The sequence below is a fragment of the Rhinoderma darwinii genome, unplaced genomic scaffold (genome assembly GCF_050947455.1).
Source record: "Rhinoderma darwinii isolate aRhiDar2 unplaced genomic scaffold, aRhiDar2.hap1 Scaffold_1584, whole genome shotgun sequence".
In the NCBI taxonomy this organism is placed as follows: Eukaryota; Metazoa; Chordata; class Amphibia; order Anura; family Rhinodermatidae; genus Rhinoderma; species Rhinoderma darwinii.
In genome coordinates this window covers 29,392-47,616 of record NW_027461987.1, presented here as the reverse complement: position 1 = coordinate 47,616, position 18,225 = coordinate 29,392, and the positions used below count along the sequence as shown (strand labels likewise).

Here is an 18,225-nt window from a genome sequence, read left to right as displayed (position 1 = left end):
CCTCCTCACCTTCCAGCAGCCTGTACCCCTCTCCTGCCTGCAGCCTCTGTAATATATGTTATTAGAGGACAGTGTCCCCTCCTCCCCTTCCAGCAGCCTGTACCCCCTCTCCTGCCTGCAGCCTCTGTAATATATGTTATTAGAGGACAGTGTCACCTCCTCATCTTCAAGCAGCCTGTACCCCCTCTCCTGCCTGCAGCCTCTGTAATATATGTTATTAGAGGACAGTGTCACCTCCTCACCTTCCAGCAGCCTGTACCCCCCCCTCCTGCCTGCAGCCTCTCTGTAATATATGTTATTAGAGGACAGTGTCACCTCCTCATCTTCCAGCAGCCTGTACCCCTCTCCTGTCTGCAGCCTCTGTAATATATGTTATTAGAGGACAGTGTCACCTCCTCACCTTCCAGCAGCCTGTACCCCTCTCCTGCCTGCAGCCTCTGTAATATATGTTATTAGAGGACAGTGTCACCTCCTCACCTTCCAGCAGCCTGTACCCCCTCTCCTGCCTGCAGCCTCTGTAATATATGTTATTAGAGGACAGTGTCTCCTCCTCACCTTCCAGCAGCCTGTACCCCTCTCCTGCCTGCAGCCTCTCTGTAATATATGTTATTAGAGGACAGTGTCACCTCCTCACCTTCCAGCAGCCTGTACCCCCTCTCCTGTCTGCAGCCTCTGTAATATATGTTATTAGAGGACAGTGTCACCTCCTCACCTTCCAGCAGCCTGTACCCCCTCTCCTGCCTGCAGCCTCTCTGTAATATATGTTATTAGAGGACAGTGTCACCTCCTCACCTTCCAGCAGCCTGTACCCCCTCTCCTGCCTGCAGCCTCTGTAATATATGTTATTAGAGGACAGTGTCACCTCCTCACCTTCCAGCAGCCTGTACCCCCCCCCCCTCCTGCCTGCAGCCTCTGTAATATATGTTATTAGAGGACAGTGTCACCTCCTCACCTTCCAGCAGCCTGTACCCCTCTCCTGCCTGCAGTCTCTCTGTAATATATGTTATTAGAGGACAGTGTCACCTCCTCACCTTCCAGCAGCCTGTACCCCCTCTCCTGCCTGCAGCCTCTGTAATATATGTTATTAGAGGACAGTGTCACCTCCTCACCTTCCAGCAGCCTGTACCCCCTCTCCTGCCTGCAGCCTCTGTAATATATGTTATTAGAGGACAGTGTCACCTCCTCACCTTCCAGCAGCCTGTACCCCTCTCCTGCCTGCAGCGTCTCTGTAATATATGTTATTAGAGGACCGTGTCACCTCCTCACCTTCCAGCAGCCTGTACCCCTCTCCTGCCTGCAGCCTCTGTAATATATGTTATTAGAGGACAGTGTCACCTCCTCACCTTCCAGCAGCCTGTACCCCTCTCCTGCCTGCAGCCCCTGTAATATATGTTATTAGAGGACAGTGTCACCTCCTCACCTTCCAGCAGCCTGTACCCCTCTCCTGCCTGCAGCCTCTGTAATATATGTTATTAGAGGACAGTGTCCCCTCCTCACCTTCCAGCAGCCTGTACCCCTCTCCTGCCTGCAGCCTCTCTGTAATATATGTTATTAGAGGACAGTGTCTCCTCCTCACCTTCCAGCAGCCTGTACCCCCTCTCCTGCCTGCAGCCTCTGTAATATATGTTATTAGAGGACAGTGTCACCTCCTCACCTTCCAGCAGCCTGTACTCCCTCTCCTGCCTGCAGCCTCTGTAATATATGTTATTAGAGGACAGTGTCACCCCCTCACCTTCCAGCAGCCTGTACCCCCTCTCCTGCCTGCAGCCTCTGTAATATATGTTATTAGAGGACAGTGTCACCTCCTCACCTTCCAGCAGCCTGTACCCCCTCTCCTGCCTGCAGCCTCTCTGTAATATATGTTATTAGAGGACAGTGTCACCTCCTCACCTTCCAGCAGCCTGTACCCCCCTCTCCTGCCTGCAGCCTCTCTGTAATATATGTTATTAGAGGACAGTGTCACCCCCTTACCTTCCAGCAGCCTGTACCCCTCTCCTGCCTGCAGCCTCTGTAATATATGTTATTAGAGGACAGTGTCACCTCCTCACCTTCCACCAGCCTGTACCCCCTCTCCTGCCTGCAGCCTCTGTAATATATGTTATTAGAGGACAGTGTCACCCCCTCACCTTCCAGCAGCCTGTACCCCTCTCCTGTCTGCGGCCTATGTGTGATCAGACATGAGATCCACACATCTTATATACAGTAACAGCTATTCATCTATTACTACTGACAACCAGCCTGTATATCATGTGTGAGAGGTCGTCACAGTCCCGCCCCCTGTTACTGAGAGGTCATCACAGCCCCGCCCCCTATTACTTAGAGGTTGTCACAGCCCCGCTCCTGTTACTGAGAGGTCATCACAGCCCCACCCCCTGTTACTGATAGGTCGTCACAGCCCCACCCCCTGTTACTGAGAGGTTGTCACAGCCCCACCCCCTGTTACTGAGAGGTTGTCACAGCCCCACCCCCTGTTACTGAGAGGTTGTCACAGCCCCACCCCCTGTTACTGAGAGTTTGTCACAGCCCCGCCCACTGTTACTGAGAGGTTGTCTCAGCCCCGCCCCCTGTTACTGAGAGGTTGTCACAGCCCCACCCCCTGTTACTGACCTCACTGAATAGTAATTTAGCCTAATATATACAATTCTGAGCATTACAAATACATGCAGAAAGTACTTACACCCCACGCACTTTTCCGCTTGTTCAGGATGAAGGGTTAGGGGGGTATTGGGGTACTAGGGCAGGAGAATGTGAGATGAATTTGTCCTCTCGGTGTTGATATGAATGTCTCCTGATGGTCGTGTCTCTTGCACAGATGGCCAGAAAGAATACTTTGAAAAGCTGAAGCTCCTGATTGAGGAGATGCACTCGCAGTACGAGAAGCCGCTCTTCCTCATCGGCCACAGTATGGGCAATCTCTATCTCCTGTACTTCCTCAACCATCAGCCACCACAGTGGAAGAAGAAATATATCAAGGGCTTTATATCTCTGGGAGCGCCATGGGGGGGAGCGGTGAAGCCGCTGCTGGTGTTAATGTCAGGTCAGTGGACGATGTTCAGACTGTAAAAATAGTGACTAAATAAAGTGCAGCAGACCGTCCCATACACAGGAAGGACTGATCAGTTGGGTTGTCGATCAGGTGATTAGTACAGGGCTATGTGGGATTATCTTCTCAGCCCTGTGCTTTACCCTGCAGCAGCTTTCCTCATCTCCTACTGGAATGTCAGTTTCTAGTAACTACAAGTAAATCTGCAATTATGTGTAGATAGCGCCATACAGCCCCCCAGCCTGTAGATAGCGCCATACAGCCCCCCAGCCTGTAGATAGCGCCATACAGCCACCCGCCTGTCGATAGCGCAATACAGACCCCCCGCCTATAGCTAGTGCCATACAGCCCCCCACCTATAGCTAGTGCCATACAGCCCCCCACCTATAGCTAGTGCCATACAGCCCCCCACCTATAGCTAGTGCCATACAGCCCCCCACCTATAGCTAGTGCCATACAGCCCCCCACCTATAGCTAGTGCCATACAGACCCCCACCTATAGCTAGTGCCATACAGACCCCCACCTATAGCTAGTGCCATACAGACCCCCACCTATAGCTAGTGCCATACAGACCCCCACCTATAGCTAGTGCCATACAGCCCCCCACCTATAGCTAGTGCCATACAGCCCCCCACCTATAGATGGCGCCATACAACCCCCCACCTGTAGATAGTGCCATACAGCCCCCACCCGTAGATAGCGCCATACAGCCCCCACCTATAGATGGCGCCATACAGCCCCCACCTATAGATGGCGCCATACAGCCCCCACCTATAGATGGCGCCATACAGCCCCCACCTATAGATGGCGCCATACAGCCCCCACCTATAGATGGCGCCATACAGCCCCCACCTATAGATGGCGCCATACAGCCCCCACCTATAGATGGCGCCATACAGCCCCCACCTATAGATGGCGCCATACAGCCCCCACCTATAGATGGCGCCATACAGCCCCCACCTATAGATGGCGCCATACAGCCCCCACCTATAGATGGCGCCATACAGCCCCCACCTATAGATGGCGCCATACAGCCCCCACCTATAGATGGCGCCATACAGCCCCCACCTATAGATGGCACCATACAGCCCCACCTATAGATGGCGCCATACAGCCCCACCTATAGATGGCGCCATACAGCCCCACCTATAGATGGCGCCATACAGCCCCACCTATAGATGGCGCCATACAGCCCCACCTATAGATGGCGCCATACAGCCCACCTATAGATGGCGCCATACAGCCCCCACCTATAGATGGCGCCACACAGGCCCCACCTATAGATAGCGCCATACAGTCCCCCACCTATAGATTGCGGCATACAGTCCCCCACCTATAGATAGCGCCATACAGTTCCCCCACCTATAGATAGCGCCATACAGTTCCCCCACCTATAGATAGCGCTCCCAAATAAATAAAAAAAATAAAGAAATACATTACTCACCTAGATCCTGTACCCGCAGTGAACGGACCTTGTGTAGATCGGCGTGATCCAGCGACTTCATCACGCCAGCCTGCCCAGGGATTCTGTCCCCGCGCCTGATAGGCTGCAGGCCGAATGGCTCATAGCCAATGGCAGCGAAGGGAGATACCGCCCTGCTCTGTCATAATGTACAATAGTCTCTGCATCCTACCATAGCGGCAGCACCGGACTACAGAACCCCTACATGCCGCAGGCCCCGTAGCCACCACGGTAGTTATGCCACTGATCAGTGGTGCAGAATAGTCAGCCCATGACCAGAAGAATCTACCGATCACCTGGAAAGATCAAATAACTGAAAACTCTGCAGGAGGCTGCAGGGGATTGTGGGAAAAGAGACGATTATTGAAATAACAAAAAAAGGTGGGAAAATAATAGAATATCATGGGTCCCAGAGCTCATCAGTGGTCCCCAGGACTGCACATGGACCGCACCGCGCTACGTTCAGAGATTTCTTTTTGGTCACTGTTGATAGTCTGACCGCTGCAGCACGGAGCGCTATTCCTGCTGTAAAAAGGATAGAAACCTTGACGGAACAGCGCAGAACGCTTTATTAGCCGATGGGGCATATCGGGCGCCCAATCTCCCCCATCACACGCACAGTTGAGACATCGGGGACTGGTTGATGGGGTCCTCACACTACAGAGCTGCTGTATATGTCCCTGTGACATGGGGGGACACCAGGGACTGGGCCATCAGTGAGATTTATACCCTCATTAACTGTTTACTCCCTGGTTTACAGGAGATAACCACGGGATACCAATGGTCTCCAACATTAAAATTCGAGAAGAACAGCGAATGACCACAACCAATCCATGGATGATTCCGACAAACCTGGGATGGCCAGAATCGCACGTTTTTATTTCCACGCCGGCCTATAACTACACCTACAGGGACTACAAGAAATTCTTCCAGGATATCGGCTTTGAAGATGGTTGGTATATGTGGGAAGATACAAAGGGTCTTCTGGAAGGGCTGCCTCCCCCAGGTGTGGACACGTATTGCATCTATGGCACCGGCCTCCCCACAGCCGAGACCTATGTGTACGGGGACGGCTTCCCCAATGAGCCGCCTATAGACATCATCTATTCTGATGGGGACGACACGGTACATAAGAGAAGCATGGAACTGTGCAGACGATGGGAGGGCCAGCAGGAGGAGAAGGTGCAGGTGATGGAGCTGCAGGGAATGCATCATCTCAGCATGGTCTTCAGTAACCGGACATTGCAGGCGATCAATGACATCCTGCTGGAGAGAGATCTCTAGGCCAAGGTGATCCTGCTGGAGAGAGATCTCTAGGCCAAGGTGATCGCTGAGGACTTGACAAGATGTGATATTTATCCATGCGCCGGCGTGGCCATTGTTCTAGGGGCGCGCAGCCTCATACTGTCAAACAATAAAGAAATACATATATTGTACGGCCACTCATTTCCTCCTGCTCACATAGATACATATATACACCCAGCCGTAACATTACCACCCCCTGTCACGTGTAGTCGCCCTCGTGCCACCCGTACAGCTCCGACTCGGAGAGGCATGGACCCCGCAAGACGCCTGATGCTTCCTGTGCTATCTGGCACAAGACATTAGCAGCAGATCCTTTACACATGATTGGATTAGATACAGTAGCTCAGCAGACAGTATCACACATGATAAGATTAGATACACAGCTCAGCAGACAGTATCACACATGATAGCATTAGATTCAGTATCTCAGCAGACAGTATCACACATGATAGGATTAGATATACAGCTCAGCAGACAGTATCACACATGATAGGATTAGATACACAGCTCTGCAGACAGTATCACACATGATAGGATTAGACACAGTGGCTCAGCAGACAGTATCACACACGATAGGATTAGATACACGGCTCAGCAGGCAGTATCACACATGATGGGATTAGATATGAGGCCCAGCAGACCGTATCACACATGATAGGATTAGATACAGCAGCTCAGTAGACGTATCGCACATTATAGGCTTAGATACATGGCCCAGCAGTAAGTATCCTTGTATTTACCCTCAGGGGCAAAATTGGCAATTCTGGGGCCCCAAGCAAAGTTTTGTCTGGGGGCTCTAATCAAAGACACCTGTAAAGAGCCCCCCACACAGTGCCCCCTGTAGAAAGTACACTCTGTACCTACATCATCTACAGGGAGGCAGTACTATCTGTACCTACATCATTTACATAGAGAAAGTACTATCTGTACCTACATCATTTACAGGGAGGCAGTATTATCTGTACCTACATCATTTTCAGGGAGGAAGTACTATCTGTACCTACATCATTTACAGGTAGGCAGTACTATCTGTACCTACATCATTTACATAGAGACAGTACTATCTGTACCTACATCATTTACAGGGGGGGGCAGTACTATCTGTACCTACATCATTTACAGGGAGGCAGTACTATTGTCAGGTCCGTATTTCACACCGAATAACCACCTCTGTAAATTGAAAATTGAAGGCATGCCTGGAGAGAAGTACACCACACAAATGTTTGGTACAGCTTCCCTCTCTGTCAGGAGGAAGACTGAAGACACTTTTTATTCAGAACAAAGAAACACAGAAAGAGACACATGCCTCATCCCCAGAGATGTGGGAGTGCCCACGCCCCCACCAGTTTCTCAGACTCACTTTTCTTGCATTCCAGGGGGCGGTGTCTTCCATAGGTGTGTCCGACATGAACAAAGAACTTGTTATATATATCAGTATATTACACAAAGAACTGAAATGTATATACATATGTGTGAGGATAATATTTTTCAAACAATATACATGGTAATGATCCCTGACAGTCCCCCCTAAAAATATTATAACTCTATCCCTGAGTCTTGCCTAGCAACCTACCACTGACCACTCGAACCAGGCGGGTAGGGGTTTTGGATTTCTTCACCAGCTTGAGACGAGCTACTCCTGATGAGTAACCCCCCTTTGTACCTGGACTTCCAAGGTGTCGGAGTGGTCCTAACTTTCCCTATTCTCCTCTGGATACAGGATGGTTGTTTTGATATAATCTACAAACCGCTGCTGGTTGTAATATATATATATATAATTAATCCGGTCTACATTTTATTAATGGTAACAACTGTCGCACTGTCACTTACTGTCCTAACGGGACTTTTACCCCTGAAGATATAACAGGTCATGGGCTGCACAGTGACCTTCACCTCACACCTTCACATAAAACTCCTCAGATTGTAATTTGCAGTGCGTGGCATATTTACACACATTATAATTATAAACCTCAGACATTATAAACAATAGGGCCTCAACTAATAATCATAATGCTATCACCCTCAGGTTTCGGGTCCCATCAGTTCATTGCCAGTCCTGTACACCATCGTCTTCTTCTTCTCCTGTCTTCTGCTCTTCACTGACTGTCACCCTCAGGGTAACCCATACAATTGTGGAGTCAGACTACGTTGGTGTCCAGTGGGGGAGTTATTATTACCCCCTCCTAGCCACTTACTTATCAAAACACTTGATCCTGCTGACGTATTCACTCAGGTCTTTGGTCTTTACTTTGATCTTTGCTGATGTCATCAGGACTTGGTTTGGTCCTTCTCATCTGTCCGACACCGTCTCCTTTAGTTTACGTCATCAGGCTGTACATAGCACCTCATGTTGTGAGCCTGGGGTGAGATCCCACGTAGGCGGATTAGTGGAGTTGTATTGTGACTATCAAACCCTCCTCATCTGTACTCTTCCTCTGGCAAGTTACTTGTCTGGGCGGCTGCTTAGAATTGTGACACTGCCGTCAGTTCATGATAAACGCGTTGTCGTGGCTCAGGCTGCGCCTGCCGCATCTCAGTGATAGAGTTCATCGTGTTAAAAGTCTTTAAGTTCATATTTATTGGCACTTGCTGGGGACCCCCAACTCTTGTCAATTGTTAAAATAAATACTAATCTGGTGATAACATCATCCGCATACATTATAAACGTTGTTCTAAGTACATACAATAATGTCAGGCCCTTAAATGACATCAAACACCTTTATATAAGGAAAAACTTCTCTGTTACAATGGACAGGGCACCTAGAATATGTGTGATTACTGGGTACATTTCATTTGCACTTGGTGATACTCTTTCAGCAGGATTTGTACCTTGATCTCAGCTGATTGCCTAGAACATCTCCACCTCACAGAAACATACACAGATTCCACATGTTTATCTGACAAGTGTCTTAAACCAATTTTTTCTTACTCTAATCTGGTTCGTTCTACCTGGGAAGGCCTCTCAAGGTCGGTTCTCTTCGGGGGAGGCGGGTATGATAAGGTTGGCACCGGTCTGCCAGGACTGTTCTGTAGGCAAATCAAACAGCTCTAACAGAATTTAGCAGCATCAGCTGTAAAGCCTGGGACATACCAATTAGATCTTACCAAGTCGATCCTTGCAGTCTTGGGGCATATGTGAGGTCATACACATCAATGCAAGGGCCATCAAGAGTGCTTTGGGTGGTACCGGTTCATCTTCCCTTATCCGTCCACATTCTGTTAGAATCTGGTTCTCACGCCTTCCGCTCCCAGTTGGACTCTTCCTGTGAAGAACAAGCTTTTCATAGCCTAATCAGTAATTGATCTTAATCAGATAATTAACTTGAAGGAGAACATTAACAATGACAGATTTATTTTAAACGTTCACACTAGTCAGTAACTAAAACTTACAAACTGATTCTTCTTCTTTATATACATATCTATACATACACATATACACTGCACAGAATTCTGTGCTCTAAAATTTCCCTTTCACAACAAAAATAAACAAATAAAAATGTTTTCGAATGGGAATATTCCACTTCTGTACCTTTTATCTGACGCATGACTCTAATAGTCCAATGCTAAGGCTGGTCTAGAACTTTACATAAAACTTAACTTCAGAATTTAATATTCCCACAACACTTCTTAAATACAGTTATTAAACAAACTAACTTTGGGACAACGTCTAGAGAACTGCTAACATCTTATCATTGTACAAACATCAGGTCAATACTTGGGATAACACTGTTCCCCTGTCACTTACACACAACGTCTGCAGTGGGGAAGATACCGGCCGGGCTTCAGGCCCCCCTGAAAACAGATCTACACACACGAGCACATTGTCATACACTTCTACCTTGGGTAATTGTATGTTCTGCAGTCGCTGGGACTGTTAATCTGGCCGGGCTGCACTTTTCACAGGTACCTTTGCAGTTTTACCTATGTCACGCCGTGCGCACATCACGCCAGCTGCTACAAACCTAGTGGTGGCATTATTGTATCCAGGGACAAGCCAATTTACTGACACCTGACTGCATATACCCTTGTTGTCAGGTCTGTCTTCTCTCGCTCTCTCAATTGGCTTACCCAATGATCCAATAAAGTTCCTACTACCAATGGGCCCATAATTGTGGGCGATGCCAAAAGCGTACCTAGAGTCAGTGTAAATGTTGGCCGTCTTACCTTCTGCCAGGTTACAAGCCTCAGCGAGCACCTCCAGCTCCGCTCCTTGAGATGAACAAGAAGGTGAGAGTGGTTTCTGGATGATTTACCTGGTGCCTCGTATCCTGTCTTGTACATACTGTATAATAAAATATCTCTTTATTACAAATTTACATTAGAAACCCATGTCACATATATATATATAACATCTCAAAGGGGTGGCGTCTTCATCCTCTAAAATAAAACCAAATGTTATACACTTCTCCAGACTCATCTGATAATCCAGAATACTTTGAGAATCTCACTTTTATCAGGTTCTGCAAATACTTGATTAATACAAAAACAAATAAAAATAAAACATTCCTAAAAACGTTACATCAAATTAACAATGTCCAGACAATTTTTTTATTTTTTCCCTTCTCCCCCATCTAAATCTGTAAAGACTCATCTGTGAGTGACATCACCTCTGCCTCCTGTGTAACTTTGCTGGAGGAGGATGGTCTCTTACACAATACCTCATATTGGGTGGAGACTACAGCACAGCATACCCAGTGCCATATTTACTGTTCTGGAAAGATCTGGAACCATCTACACAGAAAAACCTCAAAATTTAGGTTACTCTCATACACATTTAATCTGGATTACTCATTGGGGTCTCTTACACATTTTTAGATCTCCTGAAACCAAATTAATTAACTCAAAACAAACCAAAATTGTACCTGATCAGTTCCTTCACCATTCCCCCCTTTGTGGACTCTGCGAAAGTAATGTAGCAAAGTTCAAAACTACATCTCAACATAATAATAATAATAATAATCGTTATTTATATAGCGCCAACATATTACGCAGCACTTTACAATTTAGAGGGGACATGAAACAAACAATATCAGACATTACATAGTGACAAAGTTCATTTACAATTCAAATCTGGGGAGTGAGGACCCTGCTCGCAAGAGCTTACATTCTATGGGGAAATAAGGGAGACACAAAGTGTAACAGTGTTTGTTCTGTACAATGGTCCGGCCATTTTTATACACATGCGGTGGTAACATAAAGCTGCATGAGCAGGTCACCAGCCAGTATCCGTGTATGACGGACATGAAGAGAAGGAGTGTGAGGGAATCTTATTCTGATGACTAATCTAAATGGAGGGCCATGGAAAGGAGTCAGATTAGGGAATGTTATAGGCCTGTCTAAATAGATGTGTTTTCAGGGCACGTTTAAAACTGTGGATATTGGGAATTAATCGGATTGTCTGGGGTAGCGCATTCCAGAGGACGGGTGCAGCGCGAGAGAAATCCTGGAGACGGGAGTGGGAGGTTCGGATTATGGAGGATTTTAATCTAAGGTCGTTGGCAGAACGTAGAGCCCGAGTAGGGTGGTGGACAGAGATGAGTGAGGAGATGTAAGGAGGTGCAGCACTGTGGAGAGCTTTGTGGGTGAGAGTAATAAGTTTGAATTTTATTCGGAAGGGGATGGGCAACCAGTGCAGTGACTGGCACAGATTAGAGGCGTTGGTGTAGCGGTTGGTCATAAAGATGAGCCTGGCTGCTGCATTGAGGATAAATTGGAGAGGGGAGAGTTTAGTGAGGGGAAGACCGACTAGTAATGAGTTACAGTAGTCAAGACGAGAGTGAATCAGAGCAATAATGAGAGTTTTGGCGGTTTCCTCTGTAAGAAAAGAGCGGATTCTGGAGATGTTTTTGAGGTGAAAATGACAGGAGCGTGAAAGTGATTGTATGTGAGGAGTAAAGGAAAGATCTGAGTCAAAAATAACCCTGAGACAGCGGGCGTGCTGCTTAGGAGTTATGATAGAGACAGCGGGCGTGCTGCTTAGGAGTTATGATAGAGACAGCGGGCGTGCTGCTTAGGAGTTCTGATAGAGACAGCGGGCGTGCTGCTTAGGAGTTATGATAGAGACAGCTGGGGCGTGCTGCTTAGGAGTTATGATAGTGCCACACACTGAGATGGAGATATCAGGTTTAGGGAGGTTAGTAGATGGTGGGAACACAAGGAGCTCAGTTTTAGAAAGATTCAGTTTCAGATAGAGAGAGGACATGATGTTAGAGACAGCCGACAGACAATCACTGGTGTTCTGTATTAGAGCAGGGGTGATGTCACGGGAAGAGGTATATAATTGGGTGTCATCAGCGTAGAGATGGTACTGGAAGCCAAATCTGCTGATGGTTTGTCCAATAGGAGCTGTGTAGAGAGAAAAGAGCAGCGGACCTAGGACTGATCCCTGAGGAACCCCGATATCAAGGGGAAGAGGAGAAGAAGTGGAACCAGCAAATGACACACTGAATGAGCGGTCAGAGAGATAGGAGGAAAACCAAGAGAGAGCCGCGTCCTTGAGGCCAATAGATTGGAGCATGTTAAGTAGGAGTTTGTGGTCTACAGTGTTAAAGGCTGCAGAGAGATCCAGAAGAATCAGGAGAGAGGATTTACCGTCCGATTTAGCCACCAAGAGATCATAACACTAGTTTAACCTCCTGTAATGTACAACAGCCTGAAACAAAAATGACTTTTTCCTGACAAATACATTTTATCTTTACAATGACATAATTTATGTGTGAAATCAAAAACAAAACAATTGTAGTTAGTTATTCAATAAAAACAGAAAATATTATATCTGATAACATTAATTACTGCAAAACAATAAACTGTATATAAAAATAGGGAACGGTGGGGGGCACATACATTTTCAAAACCCCGTGTCTCACAGTATCTGTAGTTTAATACATCTGAATTATCAAAACACATGAAATCTGATCACATCATAGCACATAAATATCGTAACTTTTATAAACAACAGCGCATGCGCAAAGAGAAGAAATGTATTTAGGTTTGTAGACATTACTGATATATATATATATATATATATATATATATATATATATATATATATATATATATATATAGCAGTGCATATTGTAATCCCTTTGTCCCATCAGCCCTGCAGACTGCACCCAGTCAGCCCCCCTCCTCCACCCAAACACAGCACACTACAGGGGAGAGGGAGGGGGGTCACACACTCACAGCTTCTAACAGCGTCTAGTCTCACAATCTTAACACTTTCAATGCCGGCAAAACAACATACGTATCTGCAATCATTCATCACACCATTGTATAGGAATTATCTACGTTCAAAACATCAACCACATAATCTGTAACAGTACAATCTGTCGGCCACCATCTCTATATTATGATGACGTGTTGTTTCATCAGTGAACTAGACTGGAACTTCTGTAAATAGAAAAAACACTACAAATGACAAAATTAACAAGGCGATTATTTCATACTGATTTGGTTGGGCCGGGCGTGGCCACATCAGGGGTGGGTGGTGGGGGGCAGCCTCTCCCATTGGAAACACAGTGCGCAGCTGTGAGGGAGGGGGGTTTCCCACCAACAATGAGGACACACTCAACATGAGGTACGGAAGCCATTACCGGGCGTCGGCTGGTCCTGTTTTCTAATACATACAATACCTTTCTTATTCCTAACTTCCTCTTCTGCAAATCCCTCTAAAGCACTTTCCATCAATTTCTTCATTTTACTCACATACTGCTTCCCTTCTCTTCGCTTCATTAAATCATATGCCTAACAGTCTATATTATACACGTCATTTATATAACAATTTTCAGTCAACAACTCCCAGGCCTCGCCGGAAATATTAAAATTCCTCAGTCTACAGCCTCCGGTCCGCCGAAATATAATTTTTATTTAGGCTCTCCGGCTTCGCTGGAAATATAAAAATTTCACAGTCTAGCTCTCCGGTCATGTTATATAATTTTATTTAGACACTCCGGCTTCACTGGAAATATTAAAATCCCAGTCGATAACTCTCCGGTCTCTTTTATAATTTTATTTAGACTCTCCGGCTTCGCTGGAAATATTAAAATCCCAGTCGATAACTCTCCGGTCTCTTATATAATCTTTTATTTAGACTCTAATTACCCAGAGGATGGTTAGTCGGGCGCGACTAAGGTCTCACAGTTTTTTTTACCCTCACAGCGGAAAATATCACCTCTGTCGCCTGAGATAATCCAGGAAATCAACAAAAGGGTTCTACAGATCACCACAAGACTGTCCACTAACACAGATAAGACGAAGATTTATAAAATCAATTCGCTTACCGTGTTATTGCGGAGGTGATCAAATTCCTTCAGTGGGCAACTTTGAGTCCTCTGTTTCACCCTGTGATTGTCGGTTGTCTGGATTTTGATATTTCCTCGAGTGAGGCCCCACGTTCGGGCGCCAAATGTCAGGTCCGTATTTCACACCGAATAACCACCTCTGTAAATTGAAAATTGAAGGCATGCCTGGAGAGAAGTACACCACACAAATGTTTGGTAAAGCTTCCCTCTCTGTCAGGAGGAAGACTGAAGACACTTTTTATTCAGAACAAAGAAACACAGAAAGAGACACATGCCTCATCCCCAGAGATGTGGGAGTGCCCACGCCCCCACCAGTTTCTCAGACTCACTCTTCTTGCATTCCAGGGGGCGGTGTCTTCCATAGGTGTGTCCGACATGAACAAAGAACTTGTTATATATATCAGTATATTACACAAAGAACTGAAATGTATATACATATGTGTGAGGATAATATTTTTCAAACAATATACATGGTAATGATCCCTGACACTATCTGTACCTACATCATTTACAGGGGGGCAGTACTATCTGTACCTAAATCATATACAGGGAGGCAGTACTATCTGTACCTACATCATTTACAGGGAGGGAGCACTATCTGTACCTACATCATTTACATAGAGAAAGCACTATCTGTACCTACATCATTAACAGCGAGGCAGTACTATCTGTACCTACATCATTTACAGGGGGCAGTACTATCTGTACCTACATCATTTACATAGAGAAAGTACTATCTGTACCTACATCATTTACAGGGAGGCAGTACTATCTGTACCTACATCATTTTCAGGGAAGCAGTACTATTTGTACCTACATCATTTTCAGGGAGGCAGTACTATCTGTACCTACATCATTTACATAGAGAAAGTACTATCTGTACCTACATCATTTACAGGGAGGCAGTACAATCTGTACCTACATCATATACAGGGGGCAGTACTATCGGTACCTACATCAATTACAGGGAGGCAGTACTATCTGTACCTACATCATTTACAGGGAGATAGTACTATCTGTACCTACATCATTTACAGGGAGGCAGTATTATCTGTATCTACATCATATACAGGGAGGCAGTACTATCTGTACCTATATCATTTACATAGAGACAGTACTATCTCTACCTACATCATTTACAGGGGGGCAGTACTATCTGTACCTACATCATTTACATAGAGAAAGTACTATCTGTACCTACATCATTTACAGGGAGGCAGTACTATCTGTACCTACATCATATACAGGGAGGCAGTACTATCTGTACCTACATCATTTACAGGGAGGGAGTACTATCTGTACCTACATCATTTACATAGAGAAAGCACTATCTGTACCTACATCATTAACAGCGAGGCAGTACTATCTGTACCTACATCATTTACAGGGGGCAGTACTATCTGTACCTACATCATTTACATAGAGAAAGTACTATCTGTACCTACATCATTTACAGGGAGGCAGTACTGTCTGTACCTACATCATTTTCAGGGAGGCAGTACTATTTGTACCTACATCATTTTCATGGAGGCAGTACTATCTGTACCTACATCATTTACATAGAGAAAGTACTATCTGTACCTACATCATTTACAGGGAGGCAGTACTATCTGTACCTACATCATATACAGGGAGGCAGTAATATCGATACCTACATCATTTACAGGGAGGCAGTACTATCTGTACCTACATCATTTACAGGGAGGCAGTACTATCTGTACCTATATCATTTACATAGAGACAGTACTATCTCTACCTACATCATTTACAGGGGGGCAGTACTATCTGTACCTACATCATTTACATAGAGAAAGTACTATCTGTACCTACATCATTTACAGGGAGGCAGTACTATCTGTACCTACATCATTTTCAGGGAGGCAGTACTATTTGTACCGACATCATTTTCAGGGAGGCAGTACTATCTGTACCTACATCATTTACATAGAGACAGTACTATCTGTACCTACATCAATAATATAGAGACAGTACTATCTGTACCTACATAATTTACATAGGGACAGGGAGGCAGTACTATCTGTACCTACATAATTTACATGCAGAAAGTACTATCTGTACCTACATCATTTACAGGGAAGCAGTACTATATGTACCTACATCATTTACAGGGGCAGTACTATCTGTACCTACATCATTTACATAGAGAAAGTACTATCTGTACCTACATCATTTACATAGAGAAAGTACTATCTGTACCTACATCATTTACAGGGAGGCAGTACTATCTGTACCTACATCATTTTCAGGGAGGCAGTAATATCTGTACCTACATCATTTACAGGGAGGCTGTACTATCTGTACCTACATAATTTACAGGGAGGCAGTACTATATGTACCTACATCATATACAGGGAGGCAGTATTATCTGTACATACATCAGTCACAGAGAGGAGGTACTATCTGTACCTACATCATCTACAGGGAGGCAGTACTATCTGTACCTACATCATTCACAGGAAGGCAGTACTATCTGTACCTACATCATTTACAAGGGAGGCAGTACTATCTGTACCTACATCATTTACATAGAGACAGTACTATCTGTACCTACATCAATAATATAGAGACAGTACTATCTGTACCTACATAATTTACATAGGGACAGGGAGGCAGTACTATCTGTACCTACATAATTTACATGCAGAAAGTACTATCTGTACCTACATCATTTACAGGGAAGCAGTACTATATGTACCTACATCATTTACAGGGGCAGTACTATCTGTACCTACATCATTTACATAGAGAAAGTACTATCTGTACCTACATCATTTACATAGAGAAAGTACTATCTGTACCTACATCATTTACAGGGAGGCAGTACTATCTGTACCTACATCATTTTCAGGGAGGCAGTAATATCTGTACCTACATCATTTACAGGGAGGCTGTACTATCTGTACCTACATAATTTACAGGGAGGCAGTACTATATGTACCTACATCATATACAGGGAGGCAGTATTATCTGTACATACATCAGTCACAGAGAGGAGGTACTATCTGTACCTACATCATCTACAGGGAGGCAGTACTATCTGTACCTACATCATTCACAGGAAGGCAGTACTATCTGTACCTACATCATTTACAAGGGGGGCAGTACTATCTGTACCTACATCATTTTCAGGGATGCAGTACTATTTGTACCTACATCATTTTCAGGGAGGCAGTACTATCTGTACCTACATCATTTACAGGGAGGCTGTACTATCTGTACCTACATAATTTACATAGAGACAGTACTATCTGTACCTACATCATTTACAGGGAGGTAGTACTATCTGTACCAATATCATTTACAGGGAGGCAGTACTATCTGTACATACACAATTTACAGGGAGGGAGTACTATCTGTACCTACATCATTAACATAGAGACAGTACTATCTGTCCCTAAATCAATAACATAGAGACAGTACTATCTGTACCTACATCATTTACAGGGAGACAGTACTATCTGTACCTACATCATTTACATAGGGACAGAGAGGCAGTACTATCTGTACCTACATCATTTACATAGAGAAAGTACTATCTGTACCTACATAATTTACAGGGAGGCAGTATTATCTGTACCTACATCATTTTCAGGGAGGCAGTACTATCTGTACCTACATCATATACAGGGAGGCAGTACTATCGGTACCTACATCATTTACAGGGAGGCAGTACTATCTGTACCTACATCATTTACAGGGAGACAGTACTATCTGTACCTACATCATTTACAGGGAGGCAGTATTATCTGTATCTACATCATATACAGGGAGGCAGTACTATCTGTACCTATATCATTTACATAGAGACAGTACTATCTCTACCTACATCATTTACAGGGGGCAGTACTATCTGTACCTACATCATTTACATAGAGAAAGTACTATCTGTACCTACATCATTAACAGGGCGGCAGTACTATCTGTACCTACATCATTTACAGGGGGCAGTACTATCTGTACCTACATCATTTACATAGAGAAAGTACTATCTGTACCTACATCATTTACAGGGAGGCAGTACTGTCTGTACCTACATCATTTTCAGGGAGGCAGTACTATTTGTACCTACATCATTTTCATGGAGGCAGTACTA

At 45.1% G+C, this 18,225-nt stretch overlaps 1 protein-coding gene across 2 annotated transcripts in view; it reads left to right on the top strand.

Annotated features, from left to right (window-relative positions):
• The window catches only part of LCAT (lecithin-cholesterol acyltransferase), a 52,084-nt gene extending 46,142 nt beyond the window's left edge, over positions 1–5,942 (top strand). For both annotated transcript variants that reach the window (XM_075848044.1, XM_075848043.1), the window contains exons 5-6: positions 2,813–3,037; positions 5,267–5,942. In XM_075848044.1, coding sequence (XP_075704159.1) covers positions 2,813–3,037; positions 5,267–5,790 — 749 coding nt within the window. In that variant the 3' untranslated portion in view covers positions 5,791–5,942. The remainder of the gene's footprint in view (positions 1–2,812; positions 3,038–5,266) is intronic.
• The last annotated feature ends 12,283 nt before the right edge of the window (positions 5,943–18,225 follow it).